At 43.1% G+C, this 24192-nt stretch overlaps 1 protein-coding gene across 1 annotated transcript in view; it reads left to right on the top strand.

The window, feature by feature from the left end:
* The window catches only part of LOC131906294 (beta-chimaerin-like), a 193667-nt gene that overhangs the window by 152092 nt on the left and 17383 nt on the right, over positions 1 to 24192 (top strand). Inside the window, exon 3 of the mRNA XM_059257045.1 lies at positions 9988 to 10043. Coding sequence (XP_059113028.1) covers positions 9988 to 10043 — 56 coding nt within the window. The remainder of the gene's footprint in view (positions 1 to 9987; positions 10044 to 24192) is intronic.

Consider the following 24192-nt stretch of genomic DNA (forward strand, 5'->3'; position numbering starts at 1 on the left):
TTTCTTGATGTTAGTTTTTTTTAGTTCTTTATATATTTTGGATATGAGCTCTATTGAATGTGTAGCTCATAAAAAAATCTTTTCCCATTCTGCAGTCTGCCACGTTGTCTGAATAATTTTGTCCTTTGCCATACTGAAGCTTTTCAGCTTCATGAAGTCCCATTTATTATTTTTTGTTGTTGTTGTTCTTAGTGGTGGTGCTAATGGTGTCCTGTTCAGAAAGTTGTTTCCTGTGCCAGTGAGTTCAATATTATTCCCCACTTTTTTTTTTTCTATCAGATTCACTGTATCTGGCCTTCTGGTTGAGGTCTTTGATCCATTTGGACTTGAATTTTGTGTAGAGTGATAAACATGGATCTATTTACATTCTCCTGCATGCAGCCATACAGTTTGACCAGCACAACTTGTTAAAGATGCTGTCTGTTTTTGTTTCAGTGAGTATTTATGGATTCTTTATAAAAAATCAGATGTCCATAGGTCTGCATATTTATTTATAGGTCTTTAATTTTATTCCATTGATCAACATGTCTGCTTTTGTGCCAATTCCATGCTGGTTTTATTACTACAGTGTTGTAGTACAGTTTGAGATTGGGAATGGTGGTACATCCAGCAGTTCTTTTATTATTCGGGTTTTGTGTGTGTGTGTGTGTGTGTGTGTGTGTGTGTGTGTGTGTGTGTGTGTTTCCGTATGATGCTGAAAATTGTCTTTTCAAGTTCTGTGAGGAATTGTGTTGGAATTTTGATGGGGATTGCATTTGAATCTGTAGATTGCTTTTGGTAGGTCTGTTTTCATCATATCTATCCTACTGGTCCATGAGCATGGAAAATACTTCCATCCTCTGATATCTTTTCAATTTCTTTCTTCAATGTCTTAATATTTTTTTCTTATATAAGTCTTTCACTTGCTTGGTTAGAGTTACCCTAAGATGTATTTTTTTTTTTTTTTTTGGTTTTTCGAGACAGGGTTTCTCTGTGTAGCTTTGCGCCTTTTCCTGGAACTCACTTGGTAGCCCAGGCTGGCCTCGAACTCACAGAGATCCACCTGGCTCTGCCTCCTGAGTGCTGGGATTAAAGGCGTGCGCCACCACCACCCGGCAAGATGTATTTTTGGAAGCTATTGTGAAAGGTGCTGTTTCCCTGATTTCTTTCTCAGTCCAGTTGTCATTTGTATATAGGAAGGCTACTGGTTTCTGTAGGTTTTGTTTTTATATCTTGCTACTGTGCTGAAAATATTTATCAGCTGTGGGGGTTTCCTGGTGGAGTTCTTAGGGTTCTTTATGTATATAGTCATATCATCTACAAATAAAGATGCTTTGACATCTTCCTTTCTGATTTGTATCCACATTTGTCTCCTTCACTTGCTTTACTGCTCTAGATAAAACTTCAAGTACTTTATTGCTGGTGACCATGGCAGAGGAGCAGCAGGTGGTAACTGAGCTTCAGGAATTCATGTCACCATAATGCAAGGCACTGATGGGCAAATCTCGAATAGGCAAGGCCCTGAGGGCTTCAGCTCCAGAATGTCTCTCGCTCCTACTGTGCCTTTACATGTTAGCTGCTGCCGTTTTTCTCTGGTATCTGGCATGGTGTGAATGGGTGGGGTGGGGATCCCCACTGCCTTTAATGTAGTGTGATTATTTCATGGAAATATCCTGTTCTACTGGGCATTTTTACTTGTGGATTATTATGAAGATGATTTCCTCTTAAGCTGTACTGTTTAGTTGAAGTAATGATTTTATGCAATAATAGTGCTAGCTTAAATAAAATTTTGATGAGTAAGGGTTTTAAATAGATATATAAGGGATTATGATAGAAGTTAGTTTAGTGGGAAACAATATAGGTAAAGGCAGGATATAGTGTTGCCACTGCCCCTGGTAAAGCAGGGGCTGCAGAGGATAGAAAATAAGAACAAGAAAGTGTCAGGCACCTAGGACTTATGAGTTTCTCTTAAGTAGCTGTATAGTCTGTGGCTTGGGTTAATGATTAGGGAAAACAACTGTGTCCCAGAAGTTAGGCTAGCTCAAGTTCTTTCAATCTTAATGTTGGGAGATGTGTTCACAGGTTTTGATGAGCATCATAGCTAAAACAAAGCTTTAAATAATGACTTAAGGTTAGGTTAAGATTTTTTTTGTTAATGGTTTTGAGGTAGAAAGTCTTGGGGAACAATTTAAGGTTCTAAAAAAGCACACTTTTAATAGTCGAGTAACGGACTCATTGAGATCAGGGAATAAAAACAGTGATAGCCTGGCTATTGCTGACTGATGCACCTTTCTTGCTAGCATGGGTTGGTGATTAAGGGTGATGATTAATTCCTTGTGCCCATTTCTGCCTTCAGCTTCCTGATATAAAAAACTGTTGATGAGGGGGTATACACCCTGAGGATTTAAAGTAGAGCTGACTGTTTTTCATATATAAAAGTTTAGATTTGTGATTCTTTTAAGATTTTTTTATAAGATTGTCTTTTGAGATAAATAATAAAATTGCAATATAATTGCAAAATGTAGCCTGCCAGTAAAAGAACTGGCTGAGAAAAACACCTTACTTGCTTACACTTTGTTAATCTATAACAAGTTGTTTGTACATGAATTTATGTGTGTTCTTGGGGATAATTTGTTTTTTTGAAAATATGCTGTTTTTTACTTGTATTCAAATCATTCACTTAAAGAGTAGAATGTAACCACATTGTAATTTTTGTACTGCTTGAAAGATTTTGCTGAGATATATAAGCTGTAAGGAAAAAAATTAAGAATACACAGAAGGGATACATCTGGATAGAGGTAAGAAAAGAAATAAAGGAGGTGAGAGAGAGATGATAGACTGTAAAGGTGTGTGTGTGTGTGTGTGTGTGTGTGTGTGTGTGTGTGTGTGTGTGTCCCTTTTTTTGCTGGCCCCAGAGAGTTAAGTTTTATACCCTCTGAGAAAAGTCCAACTGAGTAACTAGTCCGCCGATTCCGTGGCTCCTCCTCAATTCCAGAGCTGCTGGAGGCTGGTCCTCACAGCAGCGCTGTGTTGAATGGGTATGGAGAGAATGGACAAACGTGTTCCTGATTTTAGTGGAAATGCTTTGAGTTTCTCTCCATTTAGGTTGATGTTGACTGTAAGCTTGCTGTAAACTGCCTTTATTATATTGAAATATGTTCCTTATATTTCTAATCTCTCCAAGACTTTTTTTTTTTTTTTTTTTTTTTGAGACAGGGTTTCTTTGTGTAGCTTTGCTCCTTTCCTGGAACTCGCTTTGGAGACCAGGCTGGCCTCGAACTCACAGAGATCCGCCTGCCTCTGCCTCCCAAGTGCTGGGATTAAAGGCGTGAGCCACCACTGCCTGGCTCTCCAAGACTTTTATCATGAAGGAATGTTGGGTTTTATCATAGGCTTCTTCTGCATCTAATAATATGGTCATGTGGTTTTTATGGTGGGATACATTTAATAACTTATGTATGTTGAACCATCCCTACATCTCTGGGATGAATCCTACTTGTCCTAGTTTGGGTTATTATTGCTATGATAAAATACCATGACCAAAAGCAATTTGGGGAGAAAAGGTTGCATTTGGCTTATGTTTCCACATCCATAGTCCATCACTGAATAAAATCAGGGCAGGAACTTAGACAGGGTAGGAACCTGGAGGCAGGAGCTGATGCAGGGGCCATGGAGGGGTGCTGCTTACTAGTTTGCTCCCCATGGTTTGCTTAGCTCATTTTCTTATAGAACCCAGGACCACCAGCCCAGGAGAGGCCTCACCCACAATAGGCTGGGTCTCTCCCATCAATCACTAATTTAGAAAATGCTTTACAGGCTTGTCTGTAGCCCAATCTTATGGAGGCATTCTCTCAATTGGGGTTCCCTCCTCTCAGGTGACTCTAGCCTGAATTAAGTTGTCATAAAATTAGGCAACATACTACTTGATCATGGTAGATCATCTTTTGATATGTTCTTAAATTTAGTTTGAGAATGTTTTATTGAAAATTTTTACATCTGTGGTAAAGGAAATTGGTCTGTAATTTTTTTTGTTGTATCTTTATGTGGTTTGGGTGTCAGGATAATTGTGGTCTCATAGAGTTACACAATGTTCCTTCTATTTCTATTTTACGGAATAATTTAAAGAGTATTGACATTACTTTTGGTTTGAAAGTCTGGTAGAATTTTATACTAAATCTACCTGGCCCGAAGCTTTTTGGTTGGGAGACTTTTAATTACTGCTCCTATTTTACTAGGGGATATAGGTCTGTGCAAATGGTTCATCTGATCTTGATTTAACTTTAGTAGGTAGTGTTTACCAAGAAATTTACCATTAGATTTTTCTAATTTGGTGAAGTACAGATGTTTGAAGTATGTCCTCAGGATTCTCTAGATGTCCTTATATCCCTCTTTAATTTTTTTAAATTATATCTTTCTTTAATTTTATTAATTTGGATCCTCTTTGTCCAGATTTTGGTTGATTTGGCTAAGGGTTTATCAATATTACTGATTTTTCTTAAAGAACCAACTCTGTTTCATTGATTCTTTGTATTATCTTTTATTTGTTTGCTTCTATTTAATTAATTTCAGCCCTGAGTTTGTTTATTTCTTGTTGTCTACTTTTTTGTGTGTGATTTCTTCTTTTTGTTCTGGAACCTTCAGAGATATGCCATTAAGGGCCAAAATGTTTTATAAGCACTTAGTGCCATGAACTTTCATTGTGTCCCGTAAGTTTGAATATGTTGTGTTTTCATTGTCATTCAATTATGAAGTTTTTAATTATCTTCCCAATTTTTATCTTAACCCATTTTTCATTCAGTAGTGAGTTGTTCAGTTCTATGAGTTTTTAAGTTTTCTGTTGCTGTTGAGATCCAACTCAAATCCATGGTGATCTGGCAGGATGCAGGATGTTTTTTCAATTTTCTTGTGTGTGTTCAGATTTTCTTTGTGTCCGAGTATTGTGGCCATTTTGGAGAGAGTTCCATGAGGTGTTGAGAAGAAGTAGTATTTTTTTGTGTTTGTGTAAAGTGTTCTGTAAATATTTGCTAGGTCTGTGCAATTAATGACATCATTTACCTGCAATATTTCTCTATTTAGTTTTTGTCTGGATGACCTATTGGCAAGAGCGGGGTACTGAAGTCACCCACTATCACTGTGTGAGGGCCAGTATTTAATTTTAGCCATAGAAGTATTTCTTTTAAGAATCTGGGTGCTCTTGTATTTCATACATAATGTTTAGAACAACAATATCCTCTTGGTGAATTTTTTCTTTGATGAGTATATAGTAGCCTTCCCTATCTCTTCTGATTAGTTTTTGTTTGAGTCTGTATTGTCAGATGTTAAAATGACTATGACAGCTGGATTCTCAGGTCCATTTGCTTGCAATATCTTTTTCCATACTTTTATCCTGAGGTGATATCTATGCTCTATGGTAAGGTGTGTTTCTTAGATGTAGCAGAAGGATGGATCCTGTTTTTGAATCCAATCTGTTAGTCCATGACTTTTACTTGGAGAACTGAGACCATGGATGTTGAGAGTTATGTGTGCTGATTGCATTGTTTGTTAATTCCCATTATTTTGGTGTTATGGTGTGGGAGTTTTCCTTCTCTTTTGATTGGGGTTATTTATTCCTTGTGTTTTCTTGGATGTGATTAACCTCTTCTGGTTGAAGTTTCCTTCTAGTGCCTTATATAGAGCTGGATTTTTAGATAGATGCTGCTTAAAATCAGCTTTATTGTGAAATGTTTTTCTTTCTTCATCTATTGTGATTGAAGTTGTTGTTGTGTATGGTAGTCTGGCCTGCATCTGTGGTCTCTTCAAGTTTGTAGAACATCTGTCCAACCCCCTCTGGCTTTTAGAGTCTCCACTGAGAAGTCAGGTATTACTCTAATGGGTCTGTCTTTATATGTTACTTGGTCTTTTCCCTTGAAGCTTTTACTATTATTTCTTTGTTCTGTACATTTAGTAATTTGATAATTATGTGTCATGGGGAATTTCTTTTCTGGACCAGTCGTTTGGTTTTCTGTATACTTCTTGTACCTTTATAGGTACCTCATTCTTTAAGTTAGGGAAATTTTCTTCTATGATTTTGTTGAAAATATTTTCTATGCCTTTGATAAGGTTTTTTTCTCCTTCCTCCATTCCTATGATTTATGGATTTGCTCTTTTTATAGGGTCTGAGATTTCCTTGATATTTTGTGCTTGAATTTTTTTAGATGTAACATTTTCTTCGACTGAGGTAAACATTTCTTTTCTCTGGTCTTCAATGCCTGAGCTTCTCTCTTCCATGACTTGTAATCTCTTGGTGAGGTTTATCTCTGAGTTTTTTGATTGACTCCCTGAATTTTTCTTTCTCAGTTTTGCCTCGGTTTGGCTTTTCTTTAGTGATTCTATTTCTACTTTCACGTACTGAACTGCTTTCATCATTTTATTCCACTGTGTATTGGCTGTGGGTTGCCTGACAGGAAGTGCTTCTGAGAACCTGCCAGTTGTGGCCATTGGGAGTCCCTGATAGAATGTGTTTCCGGGGCAGGGGGACTGAGGGCTAACACAGAGGACTGGGGATGGGCTAATAAGGGGGTGCTGAAAGGGTCCATAGGAAGGATGAAAGCTGGGTCTGACATGAGGTTCCCTGAAGTCCACAGGGAATGGAGTCAGGGAGAGAGGACAGGCCCTTGCAAGTGGTCTCTGTGTACTGTGTGTGTGTGTGTGTGTGTGTGTGGTGTGTTTTCATCTTGCTTTTTTTTTTTTTTTTTTTTTTTAGTTTTTCAAGACAGGGTTTCTCTGTGTAGCTTTGCGCCTCTCCTGGAACTCACTTGGTAGTCCAGGCTGGCCTTGAACTCACAGAGATCCGCCTGGCTCTGCCTCCCGAGTGCTGGGATTAAAGGCGTGCGCCACCACCGCCCGGCTAACCTTGCTTTTTTAACTGAATAGAACATCAAAACACTAATCCGTATTGGGGCCAGAGATCTCCACAGTCCTCACTGAAGGAGCCAGGTTTCCACAATGAGGTGCACCAGAGCTCAGACAACAATTCCCTCCCAGTGTTAGAAGAGCTTGTATCTTGCCAGCTCTACAATTGCTGTCCTGTTTCATACAAATATTTCTCTTTTCTGGGTTTCTCACAAAATATGACAGGCTTCTCACAGATGGGTATGATTTGATTTGATTTACGGGCACAGCACCTCAATAAATATTTGAGATAAAAGACAAAAGTAAACATAGTCACTTTTCTCATGTCAGGACTCGGGAGACTCAGGAAGAGAGACAATCCTCTTCAAAACTCTCCCCAGTTACTACAGTGATTTTCTAGTGGGACAAGCCATGCGAAGGAAGGACCAAGCATTATAAGGGCACAGAATAGCCGATGTCTTCAATGTGCTGTTAGGGAGTTAGAAAAGATGGCTGCACACAGTTGATATTTGAACTGAAGTCATGATTATGACGAGCAGAGAACTGGAGATACAGAGGGAAGATGGGGGATAGCATGGGGTAAGGTGCTGTGTGTACAAAGGTCCTGAGGTCATTGAAGGGAACACTGTGTGTCTGGAAAAAGATAGGAAACAACTTGGTTAAGAAACGGGTATGGTGTGTGGTGAGGTGAGCACATGTGGGGCCTTGCACCAGACCAGACACTCAGCTCTTGAAGGTGAAGCCCTGGGAGCCAGTCAGCAGGCCTCTAGGATGTTGGGTGTATGAGCTGGTACTTCAGGGAGGGTTCTGAGTAGAGATGGAGCCTTGAAAATGTAAGTCATGCATGAAGTGTTGGATGTGGGCAGTGTCTGAGGGATGGAGAGGGAGAATGGGACCTGCAGAAGGTCTAAAATCAGCCTCAGGTACCCCTCTCCCCGTGGTCAATGAGGAAGAAGAGGAAGAGGAGGCAGCACGAGGCCTGCAAACCACAAACCCCAATATGAGGAAAGATGAGAGGGTGGTCCCTCAGAAGCCAAGGAAAAGGGAGGTACTGACCAAGTAGTCCACAGATTGACAGCGGCATGTACTCACAGCTCCTCATTCCCCCAGGCCTCCTTTCCGTACACTGCTTCATCAGGACCTGCAGGCTCTTCCTTCAAATAAGAGTCAGTTGCTGGGAGGCCATCTTTTTAGCTGTCTTTCTTGGTGTCTTTCTGAGCCAAGAAGTTATGCTGAGCTCTGCTGTCTTTCCATACATGGGTGCGTTTTTTCCTTGGGTGGCTTATGCACATGGGCAGCTTACTCTTGGAAATATAGCAGATTCTAACACTGGGAAGGGGTACCTAGTTTGCTCTATGCTAGGACTGTGGAATCCACATTTAATTGGGTAAGAAAACATCCATGTTGAGCTGAAGGCACTAGGGAGCTGTAATTATAGATGAAGTCCCATAGTTTTCATGCCTATATCCACACTCTGGCTGCCTCTCCTTTAAGATTCTTCTGTTTTATTTTTAGGACCAAGATTAAATCAGAAATTTGTACTTGTATTATTGTGTTTCCTTAAAATACCTTATAGAATTTAGATTTTACCTTTTTATAGACTTACTCTGTCTAAAATTAGTTCTTTCCCTCTTCAACATTCCGCATGTAAGATTAACTTGGTTTGTTTCCAGCCTCTATTTTCATGGCACTAGAGTCTGAAAGAATTGGCATAGGGTAGCCGTTCCCTTGAAGAGAATAATCAGGGCTGAGGTTCAGCTCAGTGGTAGAGTGCTCGCCTAGACAGGGAGGAAGGGATGGAGAGGGTGACTCAGAGCAGTCCAGCAGAAGAAAGCCCCCTTCTTATAGTCTGGAACCCCCCAGGTAATTGTCTGGTGAGCTGTGTTGTATACAGTCACCTGTTTTATGCACGCCTGTGTCTGGTTTGCACTCTAGTGCTGTGGTCAAAATACCACAAACAAAAGCAACCTGAGGAGAAAAGTGCTTCTCTGCCTCCCATGTCCTGATCACAATTGATTATTGAAGGGAAGTCGGGGGCAGGAACCTGGAGGAGGGACTGATGCAGAAGCCATGGAGGAGTGCTGCTTACTGGCTTGTTCATCATGACTTGCTCAGACTGTTTTCTTATACAGTCTGAGGACCACCAGCCCAAAGGTGGCACCACCCGTAGTGGACTGGGCCCTCCCGTATCAGTCATTAATCAAGAAAATGCCCCCCACAGACTTGCTCCTAAATCAATCTTATGGCGGTGTTTTCTCAGTTTAAATTCCTCCTCCCTGATGACCCTGGTTTGTGAGTAGACAAAAATTTAACCAGGACACACACCTGCTAAGTAGGTTTAGATACTTATTTCTTAAGATGTAAGAGCAACCAGGAAAGAGAAATGGCAGCAGATGGGAAGTGGTGAGTTGAATGAGAATCCATGGTGAGAGGTAGGGCAAAGGTGGAGGGGTGTGTGTGTATGTGTGTGTGTGTGTGTGTGTGTGTGTGTGTGTGTGTGTGTGTGTGTATGTGTGGCCGGGGGTGGGGACAGGGGAGGACAGAGAGAGACAGAGACATAGAGAGACACAGACACAGAGAGACTTGGTATTTCCTTCACTCACAGAATCCCATGTCTTTGTACATACCTATAATATTTCAGAAAATGACAGTCCCCAATGCCAGCTCTTCCCTAGCTATATCAGGAGCCATCAGCATTTAAATTCATGGAACCTGTTATATCATCCTACACCCAGGTTCTCACAAGCAGAATTTCATCTCTGAAATAATCAAAAGCATTTTACCTGCATTTAGCCTCCCAAGAAAGCCATAGACTGAACAACGCCAGCAACAATTATGAAGCTAAATTGGCTTTATAAGAGCAAAAAAAAATCAATTTTGCTGGTTTGCATTCAGTAACTCATTTCCATATAAATGAGCTGACTTCTGACTTCGCCCAGTCTGAAGAATGTGTCTGTACTCTGTTATTGTTGTTGTTGTTTTAGTTTTATGGTTGCTGCTGTTGTTTTCTATCTGTGGTCCTGAGGATGAACCTGGCTGGGAATATGGGAAGGTGTGTGGCTTATGCAGTGCGGTTTCCTAATTATAATCATCTTTTTCTTTTTTCCCTTTTGGCAGTGTATCAGCTGCAGCAAGAGGCGCCTCGTCCCAAGAGGATCATTTGTCCCCGGGAGGTCGGTACTCAGCTCTTCCCAGTACACCTTGTTAAGTGTGATGAATTGGCAGCGTAGTGCCGCTGATGCTGGAGGGACTTCGCGTTTCCTGGGGGGTGATTTCTATTAACGTTTGGCACAGTGTCACCAAATTGAATATCTTCATAACTATGTCTTGAAATTCCATGTTATCTCAATACCTGGTTTTTACAAACTGAGAATCAAATGTCTCACATTTGTAACAAATGAAGAGACAAACTAAGCTCTTTGTAAATACCACAAAATGTGTAATATGGTTGTCTGTATCAGAGTTGCTCTGACTCTTTTAAGAATTTTTTATTAACGTGTATTAATTAAATATAATTATGAGTTCCATTGTGACATTTTATACATGTATATAATGTGTTCACTCCCATATCCCCTCTTGTCCCCATCCCACTGATCTCCTTCCTTTTCCCAACTAGCCCCACCCCCATCATGTGTGTGTGTGTGTGTGTGTGTGTGTGTGTGTGTGTGTGTGTGTGTGTCCCGGTTAGTTTCATTAGGGTTGGTTACAGAAGCATGGGCACCATGTGGAAAGCTGTAATACAGGGCTGAAGAAGATGACTCTAGCTCTTTTAGGAACCGTTAATGATGCAGATCCTGAGGTCTTATGCAGGTAATCAGAGATGCTATGAGACCAAGGGTCCCAACAGTCATATCACACCCAGAAGATGTTTCAACACTCCACCCCTTGTCCCTGCTCTTATGTTCTTCCCACCCTCTCTTCAGCAATGTTACCTGAGCTTTAGAGGGGTGATGCAGATGTCCCGTTTATGGCTTGGCATTCAACGATCGCTTAAGTTTAACAATCTGACCTATTAGGAGCCCCTGCAGTTAATGCTCCCCCTACTTAAAAAAAAAAAAGCCTCTCTAGCCAAAGATGACAACAGCAGTTGTTTAGAAAGCAATTTGACAGTTACAACATGTCCATTTAGCAAAGCAAAAGCTGTGGCTTTCCCTTCTAGGGCTTCTGACCTCTCCATCTGTGACATGTGACCAGGTATAGAAGGTCATGTTTGGACCTTTTAATATGCTCAGTTATGAAATGTTTCCAGAAAACACAGTACAAAACTGATAAATACGTGGCTATTTCCAGTATCCGTAGTTAGCAAATCATTATCATATTTACTTGAAATTTTTTATTAAGGAATGTTTTTATTCATTTTACATACCAACCACAGATCCCCCTCTCTTCCCTCCTCCCGCCCCTCCAACCCATGCCACCATTCCTTCCTTCAACAAGGTATGGCCTCCCACGGGTAGTCAGCAGCTGCTTACTTGAATTTTTTAAAATAATAAAGCTATTTGTGGGAAGGAAATATGTTTCAACCCTGGAAACAGCTTTCAGAATATATTCATTTATAAAACTCCCACCAAGCTCACAGGAGTTTCCGTTGCCCTCGTTCATGAATCAGCTTGTTCATCACTTGGGGTACCAGCGAGATTGGAAGAGCAAGATCAAGGTTCTGTTTTCTATTTACATCCCGACCAGTTTGTATGTAGCCCACCTAGCACCCTTCAAACCAAAGGCTCATGGGTACTGGTTTCTGCTGCTGTTGCTTTAGTTAAATATAGAACAGCAGCATGCTTTTCAAGCTCTCTGTGGGCCCTGGCAAGGTGAGGAGCCCCCATCCCAGCACTCCTGAGACTCGTCAAGGAACATCAGGGATTTCTCGGTGGGTTTTGAAGCTGTTTCAAAGACTTTGGTACAAGCACCATGGCTACCTCATCCCCCTTCCACAGTTACCTTGTCACAAGTTAACCAGTTTTCTACATACAATTTTACTTCCATGGAAGGGGGCTGAAATTCATCAAGGAATCGTGATTTTAATAGAGACTAGACTTTCTCATCCCGGGAATGTCACTAGAGAGAAGATCGGATGATTATGAGAAAAGTCTAAGATGACTTCCAGTTCGCTTGGTAGCCTGATCTTGTCACCGGCTCCTCAGTGTGTCACCCTTAAGTCAGGAACACTCACATAAGAGAAAGGATAATTTGCTTTAAGTGAAGCAAGAATTATGAAATGGGCTACTGAAATTCACCCACTGCTGCTTTTCATCTAGTGTCTCTTCATGAAGGAATTACGTGTAGGATGCAGTTTTGAGATGTCTGAGGAAAAAATACAATTCGGGTGGGACTGGGGAGATGGCTGTTGGGAGTGTTTGCCTTGTAAGTGTGCAGACCCGTGTTCAATCCTCAGAACACAGCTGAAAGAAGCTAGGCATGGAGAGCCATGTGCTTCTAACCCCAGCACTGGGGAGACAGAAATGAGCAAATGCCTGGCACTCCCTGACCAGCCAGCCCACCTAGACTGCTTGGCAAGTTCCAGAACATTGAAAGACCTTCTCTCAAAGAAAGGTAGATACATCTTGAATAACAACACTGCAATTGCCCTCTGGACCACACATACATGTCTACATATGTGCATACATGCATGTAGCAATGTACAGGAACACACATACACACATACACTCTTGCATACAATCAAATACAATCAAAATAAAATTTGGAATGCAACTAAGAATTTAAATATAATTAAGAACTGCGCTGGAGGCAGTAACAGAGCCTCGCTAGCAAAGCTGAGCACCAACACCAGTGCCTGAAACCAGAAAGGGCAATGAGTGGTCAGTGTTCACTGTCAGCAGATGTGTATGGAGCACTGTGTGTCCAGGTGTGGGAACTGTGAACTATAGCAAAAAACTTGGCTATTGGCATTTTGAGGAGTATCTTAATAAAGGAGAACAAAATGATAACTTAAGAGTGTGTGTGTGTGTGTGTGTGTGTGTGTGTGTGTGTGTGTGTGTGTGTGTTTAAGGCTTTAACTGAGATAGAGATAGAAAGAGAGAGAATCAAAATTGTAGCAACCATGCCAACTTTCCTTTGGGTAAAGGCAATAGGTATATTCTCATGTCATGGAACCTCTTCCTGGATTTCAAGTGATGCTCTTCAGACCTGCAGGGAGCTGAGGGTCCACCATGCAGTCCTCATCACCAGCTGCGTACAGGGATACAATGTATATGTGCTTTTAAGCCTTCCCCTGCATTTTAAACCATGCTTCTCATCTCTCCACTGTGACTAATTTTGCTCAAGTAGATGATTGCTGGCTGGTGTTTGATCCACAGGTAGCTGGGCCCTAGAACTTCCATATCCCATGGCAGCCACGAAACCAGTGTGGAGTGAGTGCCCATCAACTCCATTTCCCCAGCAGGCTGCCTGTGGCCAGCCAGTGAGGCAGGCGTCAGGTGATGAAGGATAGACTTTTTTAGGAGAACAGGTGCAGTTCTTAAAGGTAACAATAGGCCCATCCTTGGTCCACTTTGTCCTCCAGTGTTATATTAACTGTGAGTATTTTCTGTCCAAACCCTGGGCCTCCCAGGACCTAGCCTCTTAGGATTGGAGGCCCAACTTCCTTTGGGATGCTCCTGCTAAAGACATTGTTTAATTAAACATCACTTTGCCTTGTTATGTATGCACCTGCCTCCTTGGGGATCCTACCTAATGAAGACAGACTATCTTCTCAGTGGACTGTATGGGCAGAGAGTGAAGCTCCTGTAACATGTTCACTAACTCATAAGGCTTTTTGTTTGAACAGTGAATACTGACTTCTGATGTACATGTTTTTCTGGTTCAACTCTCCACACCGCTATGCTTCTTCATCTTCAGCCCAGCCCCTCCGCCCTGGTCCTAGCTGGATGGCTCCACATCCTTATAGTCTCTGTCCCCTCTCTCACTGATTACACCTCCCCAGGCTATGCATCTCTCAGAATAGGAACCTCAGCTTCCCTGGAGCCATACACACGGACATGAATGCAAAATGAAGTCCAAAGTGACACAGATAGGAGACCCTGGGACTCCAGGATCGATCTCAGGTCAGCCTGACTTGATAACCAGTTGCGAGCCACAGGACCCCTGGCCTGATGGGGTCCACTGAGCTGCTAGGTGAGAGGAGGGCAGGGCTGACTCCACAGGCAAGATCAGAAGAGCTAGCCAAGCCAGGAATGGGGGAGCTCAGCTGCAGAGTCACATGTGGACTTTTCCTGACTTTTTGCTCCGCCAATCACATGCCATCTGTCTCAGAACAAACAAATGTGGCAAACATCTAGTGTGGCGCCTGACACCTAACAGGTACTCAGTTAATGTGCAAGAGCCAAGGCAGGTTCACCTATGGAGAGCAGGTTTGAGACAGTCACTGGGGACAGTCAGGGTGATGACAGCAGTCTCTGAATGTGAGGGCGAAGTGGCAGTGATAAGGAACACAGCTCGATGCCCAGGATGAAGATTCTGAGGATGAGAGATAGAGGGTACCAGAGCTGAACAATGGTGTCAATTATGCCAGCAAGAGTCGGCCATGGAAATAACGGTCTGTTGCTTTCTGAAGATTCATCATTGTAAATTAATACTGGAGTGAGATGCCACAGCACCTGGCATTCTATAGGCATTTCCAGAACACCCCTTGCCAAGAGATTCAAAACATTGTCTAGGAAACAAAAGTCTCACTTGCTCTTTCCATGAATTAATCAGTCACTTCATAAGCATTTATTATTAATTACCAAGTGTATGCTTGGGTGGTCTGGCAGGAACCGTGCAGAAAATTTACTCCAAAATTTGTTTCTCTAACTGAGACCTCTCCCTAGGGCTTCCAAGACCTCTACCCATCTGTCTGCTTGGCTTCTGCAGGTGTGTGGCACCCAGGTCATTGAAAGCCTTGCTTTCGGAAAGGACCAGGCCTACTTCATTTAGAAACATAGCTCCAGAAATCCTGGCTTTCCACTCCCCACCCTCAGCCCTTTCTCCTGCAGTCTTTTAGCACTTACAGAGAGTTCTCTGATGCATCCCAGGATCTCTGCTTGTCTGCGTCTCAGATTCAGTGTTACTTAGTACTGGGCCATCCATGAACCCTGTGAGAATAAGCTCCTCCAAGCCCGGGCCTACCACCCTATTTGCTCTGTCTCTACTACAGTGAGCCTTTCTTGTCCACGAACGATACATTTCAAGACATCTAGTAGATGTCCAGAAGAGTGATGGGTGCTGACCCCTACATATAGTCTACTTACCTACAATACAGTTTAATTTATATGTTAGACATAGTAAATGATTAACAACAATATATGGTAACACAAGTTACTTTAAGCTTCTGAACTGTTTATTTCTGAAATTTTCCACTTAACATTTTTAGACCATGGTTGACTAAAGCCCACACACAAAAAAAAAGACAAGGAAAAAAAAACAGATAAGAGGGGAATAACCTGTTTAATATGCCTCCTGAAATGCTTTCTTAACGTATGTAATCATCACGTGTCTCTCTGTAGAACGGATGGGTGCTCCAGAGATCCCCACCTTTTCTGTCCATCCCTGGCATTGGGAACAGCCAAACAACAGAGGGTGGTCCAGTAAACACAGAGGAACGTCCTGCAGAGGGGGCAGAGATCGGTAATGTAAGGAATTCCAAATCCTCAGAGGATTGCTAACAGCATGTCAGGTACCCAGTGCTGTTACCAGGGTGGTGAGTTGGGCTTTTGGCGATGGAGATGCTTACTTAAACCCAGACTGATACTGTTTCCTAGAATGGTCCAGGTTTCTTTCTGCTCTTATCCAAAAGGCCAAAATGTCAAGATTTTTTTGCCTGGCTAATTTAAAGTCAGATTTCACTGTCACTGCCCTTAGGACACCCCACATAAGCAGAAATGTTTCTGTGACAGAAATGCCACAGTCTCCTTTGTCCACTTTGATGCTTGCCTCGAGAATCGAGGATTACAAAAGGCAATTCCAAAAGGGAAATAAAAAGGCAGGCTACCATTTCAAACCATTCTCTGTTCTATACGGCTTCGTTTCTGCTCGCTTGCCATACAATAATCTGTTTGGGAAAATTATTCTTTTAACGTAAAAGTCAATTGTAGAGCTGAGGCTCCCTGCACTTGTGACCAGAACCGGCCTTTCTTTGGACTATCAGAGGTTGCATGGGACAGAGGCACAGGAGACATCGGCCCTTCCTAGATGGCAGTCATTCCTTACTGCCCTGTTTCACCTGCCAGGGGATCGAATGCTTTTTAAACATCATTTAAATGTCCCGTCCCTCTTCAGGGACATTTCCTGTTCATTCTGGAGATTCTGTACAGCCTGTTTCATCCTTTCCCTTTTATTTGTAAAACTGTCCTTTGAATCAGCCCACAGAATCATTCTTCCTCATGCATTTTAAGGTTTTAGTAGTTGCACCTCAGCTTCTCTGTCCTGGGCTTTAGGCCTTGGTCTTGTCTCAAGAGTGCCCGGGAGATGTGAACAAGTCGTAAGGATTGGCCAAATGTTTCTCAACGAACTCAATCCATTTGACATCACAGATTTAAGTAACTCAAAGCGGTTTTCTGTTATCCCATCATCCTCCTGCTCTCCATGTTAATCATTGAAAATAAATATTTTAAAACAAAGTGCATTCTGGGAGGCTGCAACACTCTACAGACACAGATACCCAGAGCTGGGACAGCTCTAAAATCGTGCCATTGATCCTACAAGCCAGGAACAAAAATCAATCCCGTTGCTCTTTAATTGGCTTTATGTGTAGTGATCAGAAGGCAATTGCTTCCCTGGTAGAAGCATTTCCATTCCTTTCATCCTGGGCTTTCTGCGCTGGTCTCTTTCTTCCCTCTTACTATTGACACAACTAAGAATAAAGGGCTTTTCCCATCAGCTTTCCTCCTCGTCTTTCATCTAACTCACTAACACAGTCAGCCTCCTTTCTTCATGTTAGTCTGTTCTTAGTCAGACTTGCTTTGCTCTTGGACTGACTATAGTCTGGCAGAGGAATTGACATATGAGCTCTTTTCCTCTTAAAGATGAAGATTTTAATATGTGTTTCCCTGTCTTTTCCCTTTCCTTTACTTTCCTGAGACCCTGTGCCTGTTAGAACTCACTATATAGTGCAAATGACTTGAGCAAACAATTTCTGTTCGTCATTCTCAGGCCACCACCTCCTGAATCACGGAATTACAGACAGATGCCACCATGCTCCTTCTGTGCATTGTTGGGTATCAAACCCACAGTTCCATGCATGCTAGGCAAGAACTCTACCAACTGACCAGGCATGGCTATACATGCCTCTAAATACCAGCACTTGAGAGGTAGAGTCAGGCAGATCTCTGTGAGTTCCAGGCCAGGGGGCTACATAGCGAGACCCTGCCTCAAAACAACAACAACAAAAAAAAGAACACTGCCAACTAAGCTGTCTGTAGCCCCTTGTGTTTATTTTTAAACAGAAAGTTCTTAATAAAAAATAATTTGATCTTTCCAAATGCATATCCCTCCCCTCCAAACAAGAAGAATTCACTCTCTTTGGAATACTTTGAACTTCTTCTAAGCTAATACAGACCCTCGGTTGCATGTGGGAGCCGCACAGTCATTTTAAGGTGAACTCACAAAGGGCAGGCCTGAGTTCTGGAGGCCCAGCTGCTGTACGGTTCTGAAACTCAGAGCTAAGGGACACAGAGGTAGAAACAGGCTGGAGAGCCAGCAGGGAGCAGAGCAGCAGTATGCCCACACTGGAGTTGAGTTAAAAGTGGGCTGAGGAAAACGGAGGGGCACTCACACAGCAGCTCATAACAGGCAAAGTTTCTTGAAGATTCTTTAACATCACATGTGGTTTCTGTTTCCTAACCTCGAACTGGGATATGTGTATGCCGCTCTTCTACAATCACACTAGCATGGTGCATTTCACTGTTCAGGAAAAAGAAAGAACAACTGAACTATCATATACCACAGCATGTGTCTGCCACCTTTCCCTAGCCTGGGGCATCATGACCCATCCCCTCCCATCCCCCTCTCAATGAGGCGAGGCAGGAGTGACGTGCTGAGTGTACAGTGACGTGCTATACAAAACCTCTGCTCTTTGGAAAGCCCACTTCAGGCTGCCTCTGCGGTTTGAATGTCCCCTCCAGCTGTAACGATGCTGACAAGTGGGGCTTCTGAGCAGAAGCTGGGTCACAGGTCACCACCATGGCAAATGGATTAATGCCTTTGTGGAGGTAGCGGGTTAGTTACCACATACGTGGATAAAGTATACAAACAGAAGTCAAATGAGCCACACCCTCAACACAGAGAGAGAGAGAGAGAGAGAGAGAGAGAGAGAGAGAGAGAGAGAGAGAGAGAGAGAGAGAGAGAGAGGAGAGAGAAGCTCCTACATCAGCCCAGGCTGTAGCTTAGAGATGCGAGGGGCCTGTGGGGAGGAGTCAAGAGCAGTAAGAATAGAACACTGCTGGGGATTTGAAGCCTGAATTTTGCTCTCCTGGTTAAACTGACAGAGAAGTCATGCTGACTAAGGCAGGTTGCACTTTTGCCCTGAAGAGCCATATCTCCTAGGGGAATGTGGTCTAGCTAACCAAGCGTCTTAATGCTTGAAAACCAATTTCAAATCTTGACTCTATTTTCCATCAGAAAAATGTGGATGGTGCAATTTTAGTCAGTCCCAACTTTAATGTGATGACCCTACACATCACCTGATTGTTGGTTTATAGTCGGTCTTCTGGTGCTGGGGAAGGCACTTCCTGTGCCCTGAGCCCTGGTCCAGTAGCTTCTTCTCTCCTGTCCCTTGAGGCACTCCCATGAGGACAGACAGCACAGGAGAGGTGAGACCACATTCCTACCAGACAGTTCCCATCCAGGGCAGTGTCTCTCAAAGTGTGCTTCTAGGGCCAGGTGAGGGCATCACCTGGGAACCCACCAGAAATGCGTATTGTCTGTTCCAGCCTGGACCTGCTGAATCAGAGGCTGGAGATGGAGGCCAGCCACCTATCTCAAGTGTGAGGACCAGGGCTCTCAGGGCTGTTCTGGCTTTGTTCTGCTTCCTGTCCACACCTTCCCTACGTCCTGAGGACACAGGAATCAAAATAATTTGGCCTGCTGATCTGGTGGACCATCTCTGTGCTAGCTTTCTCCTGGATCTCAAAGTAGACATCCAGGCATCCCATGGCCCTCTTTGTTTCTTCTCCGTATCCTTCCTCCTAGATGCTATTCCCACCCTTTAAAAGTGTCTTGCCTTTCTTCTTTGCTAGGTCTAGCTTTCCCAAACTCTCTCATATTTCAGAGATCAACTACAAACCCTTGTATGGATATGGTCTGTGGTCAGTGCCTGACTTAGCCCTCTACCTGTTCTGGCATTATACCACTGATGCTATTTTCTATTAAAGTTAACAGAATTATTCAAGTCCACACCTAACGATTCACAGTCATGTTTATTCGTATTTTAAGTATTCTGTTATGAACCCCACCTCTTTCAGGATAGTTCACATATTTTCTTTATCAGTGACTATGCATAAAACATCCTTGCAAGATCTCTTTCTGCTTTGAGAAAACCTTTGCCTTAATAAAAATAATAAATTCCTATGACTCTGCCAGGAATACCGTGACTAGCATTTCTACCTCCCAAAATCCTAACTCCTTCAGTTAGTGCTTAATGAGCAGCTCCTAATCTGGGATTTACGTGACTGTTTTGCTAATAAAAGCCAGTGCATAAGTGATGCTCTCAGACTTGCACCCTGGCCTTAGCTCCACTTCTCTGTTGTCTCCAGCATAATGTTGGCTGAGCCATTGGTAAGCAGTTTCCTCGGGCTGTGCCCTTTCACAATCTCAGTCTTGCTTGACATCAGATCTAAATACACCCTATCTCCAGGTCCTGTTGGACAGAGCAGCAAGCTGCACTTTAGAGATGGTATCTCTTCCTTCCTTCTTATTTACATAGCCTCTGTCATCTCCCTGTCTCCTGTGGAAGGAAATTAAATAGCCTAGGAAAAGCCTCACAAAGGCATATTGGTTGGCATCCAGCACCTTGTGTCCTGTTAGGTAATTACACATCGATTGTGTGATGAATTGTTCCAGTGTCTCCCTGGCCATTTCTACCAGGCATTTAATTACACTCCCTGGGTATCCTGTTGCTCGGCTGTGGTCCTCGAGGTTCCATAGGTTCTCAAGAACAGGCTGACTGTTATGTCTTCAATACTTCCCCATTTAAGGATGCATAAAAGGCTCATTGGTGTTCCTATACTCTCCCTTGATTACATATATAATCCAGCCACTTTCTGCCTTAGTTCATAGTGATTTAAGTTGACTCAGCATATCTTGCTTAAAAATTAAAGATGTCTTCCACTCAATGCAGCAAATGGAGAGGCCTGCACACAAATAGAGGACTTGGCCCACCATTAGCTAGAAAGGCCTAGGAAGCATAGAATGAACCAAGTCCTTGAGACAGAGACTATACAGTTCTCAAAGCCTGTCTAACCCCTGCCAAGAGAACTTTGCTGACCACTAATGGTACAGTAACATTAACATTAACTTTGAAGAATGAGTTGGTACACATGAAGCAGTTAGATTAGAGACAGACCTGGCAGCTGTACACAGGAAGTACCGGGGTTCATTCTTGCCCACTCCCAAACATGGTGAAGCTAGAAGGAAACTTCAGCCTGTAGCTGAGGAAGGACTTTGCCCCCAGCCATTTGGAGGAACAGCCTGCCCTTCGTGTTTAGCACATGCGCATTGTCAGAAAGGCCAAGACAGCAGGAAGCAGGCATCCAGTCCCCTTCTCCCTCACCTGCTGGTGGCAGCCTGCTAGCAGAAGTGACCAGTGCTGCTCAGTGGGGCCTGAAAGGCTGGGTGGAGTTGTCATTTGTAACTCTTCCTGGACATGTAAACTGTACTGGCTTTAATTTCAGGAACAAAGCTGGTGTCACCTCCTATCAAAAGTTTAGGAGCCATTGAAGCTGACTAATGATTTGTGTTTTAATGTTTGGAGAGAAGAGTGCGAAGTCCTCCACTTTGAAATACATAGTTTTAAAAGTTGGATTGATGGGCAATAAAGGATGAACAAATAGATATGCTTCAAAATGCTGTGGAATGTCAGTGAAGTGTACATAGGTCTGCTGTGAATCCCTTTGAACCTTTCATATATTCAACCAAATGTATGAAGATTTTCACACAAAAGCATCAAGAAAGCCGAGACAATTTGTGCAAGCAGAGAAGACTGAGAACTGAAGCTATTCTCTGGGGTGCTGGGCCCTGACAGACAAGAGACAGGGCTCAGTGTAAAAGCTGCTGAAAGTGCACAGGCCATGCTCAGGAGTCCGTACTGTGGAATTCAGAATGATCAGAAGTCAGGACAAGCATAAGAAAGTGCTCTCACTATTTTATTTATTACTCTTCTGGGGAGTTCTTGGGGGAAAGCCTACTTTAGAAGCAGTGTATTGGATGTTTTGGATTTTTATTTTTTGTTTTTTGAAATAACAGAACAAGCTTCTGGATTTTAGAGAATCATTGTGATATAGAAAAATGAGTGCCAGACCTGAAATTGGGGCTGGGCTTCAGTCTTGGCTTTATTGGGCTATTCGAGTAAACTGGTACCCACTCTGAGCTGCAGCTTCCTGCCCTATGAGAAAGATGCAAAGGCACACAGCCCACCAGCCTGGTGCAAGAACGTATGTAAAAGCACTCTAGAGGCATGAAGAACTCACAGGAACGTGAATTCTCAGGGAGCAGTATTATCTCCAAGGGAAAGACTTGATCTGAGAGAGAGACAGAGACAGAGAGAAACAAAGAGATAGACACACAGAAAGAAAGCGATGCAGATAAAGAGACAGAGCTGTCTTAAAATATAAACCACAAATGTGCATACAGAACATAATAGATAGTGAGTTTATCGTCAGAATTGAATTTTCATTGGGCAGGGGTTGCAGGGACTTGCCTAAACACCCTCCAGAATAGACTGTTTCTGCAAAAGAGATTAACACTTACTGAACAAATCTTTCATTTCCACTGCGGCCTAAGCTCCATCAGTCCTCCTTTCTCTTTCTTTGTGCATGCATTAAGCTTTGAAGGAAAGAATTCGCTGAGAGGAGAGAGGACTTAGGCAACTGTGTTCACCGACCTGCCCTTAACTCCCCCAAAGTCAGCGGGCAGCATCTCTCCTGTAGCTCCAGCTCCTCGGGCTTGGGAGGAACGTGGGGAATTTAATGCAGCTCAGAGGAATGAGGGAGATGAACTGAGGGCTGGAGTGGAGCTTTTTAGAAGGGCTAAGAGAACAAGGGTTATTTAGTGTGAGGAAGAACGTGCAATCGGAGGCCAAGATAGTGTTTAATGATCAATCCTTGTTCTCTGGAGAGGAGTCTGGGTTCTCATTTCCACTGGAGGCCCAAGCGAGGCAAGAGGCATAAACTGAAGCAAAAAGATGCAGGGTCAGATGTATTTTGCCCATGATGGAAATCCTGGATTGTATTTCTCTTTACAAGGTTTCTTATTTTAAAACACGACACCTGCTTGTAGGAAGTATCAGAAGAAATGGAAATGCTGGCAAGGTAACTCCATTTAAACCACACACACACATAGACACACACACACACACACACACACACACACACACGCATATACACACATATATATACACAAACACACACGCACACACATACACATGCACACACATACACATACATGTATATACACACACACATACACACACATACATACACACACAGAGTCTATTTTTAAGTAAGCTTATAAAATAATACTTCCCTATGACTTTTTCAAACATTCTTAGTGTTATATATCTTTCCTTCCCACTCATCCTATACAACCCCTCTCCCCTGTTAGTCCCTCCATTTTCTCCCTTTCATAGCTCCTGTGCCCTCCCATCCTCCTCCCTAGAGCTACACACACACACACACACACACACACACACACACCCCGCCCCACCCCTGCCTCACCCCCGCCCCACGATCCCTTTTTACTTTTTTGGCCTCTGCAGTTATTTCACGTTAGATATTCGAACCTGAAGATTCAGAGCTGGGGCCACAGATGAGGAAGAAGGAGGCGTTTGTCTCTGGGGGGGTTGAGTACAGTGTTTACAGTGAGGTAGAGGAGATGCTGCTTTTCAGTGGAGAGGTCCAAGGAGAACCAACTAGCTTCTGTGGGTTTCCCCTCCAGCAATGAGGAAGCTGTGAAGGCTTTGAAGCAACATGAGGAGTGTCTTTTTCTGACTCACTCTAAAACATAGATCTGGGGACAAGGACAGTTCAGACAGGGCCGCCAGTGAAAATACTATTTTGATGGACCAGGAGAACAGATTCACGATGGTGGACATAGAAAGAGACAACTGGAATAGCATCTAAGAGGAATGCACCACAGGATGAGAGAGGGTGCACTCTTTATGACAGTGCCCAGGAGCCCTGAGCAAAGTCATTCACAGAGATGCTGTGTCGCGAGCAGACTTTCTATACCAGCCACTCTAACAGGGCTGGAATGGACAGTACTGGAGATTTTGACAATGTATGTATGTGTGTGTGTGTGTGTGTGTGTGTGTGTGTGTGTGTGTGTATGTGTGTGTGTAGGGGTGTCAATCCAAAGATTCCAGCGGAATCAATGTTTTCTGTTGTTGCATTTTCTTCTGTGCTTTGGAAATTGCCATTCCTCTCCATGTAGATTATCAGCATCTGGTTAGTATGTCACCCTCATGCCTTTTCATGACCTTCAAGTAACGTAGCCTTACAAGCCTTCCTCTGCTCATATGGGATGATAGCCTCTGCCTGGCCTACTTGTTGGGAGAACCAACTTGTCTGTCTGTACTAAAGGAACCTGTGCAGTATGTCTCCTCCTCTGCCTCTCCCAGCCCTGCTCTTAGGGATGCTCTGGATCAGGGGTCAGTAGGCCTGAAAAGAAGATCAAAACCAGCAGCACAGGCCCAATGTTCAAGGGAGGACACAGTGTATGGGTGCAAGTCTGGGTGTAATCACTGGTCCTTTTCAAATGTGCCCATAAGAAATCTGGACATCACATCTTCCCCCATTGTGATTCGTGTTCTGTGGCTGCCTATCTAGTGAGATCTAGGAAATCTTCACTTCATTGAAGTCCATCCTAGACAAATAATTAAACAGCCTCTCGCATCCAGTATGTATGTGCAGCACATATATGTAGTGCTCATGGAGTCGAGAAGAGGGCCTCAGATCCCCTAGAACCAGAGCTATAATCCACCATGTGGGTGGGAACAAATGCAGATCTCCTGCAAGAACAGCTGATGCTCTTAACCACTGGACCATTTCTTCAGCCCCGGACAGTGGATTGTTATTACACGTTCTGTTGAAGAAAGGAGAGAGTCATCTCTCA

Source organism: Peromyscus eremicus, chromosome 3 (genome assembly GCF_949786415.1).
Source record: "Peromyscus eremicus chromosome 3, PerEre_H2_v1, whole genome shotgun sequence".
Lineage (NCBI taxonomy): Eukaryota > Metazoa > Chordata > Mammalia > Rodentia > Cricetidae > Peromyscus > Peromyscus eremicus.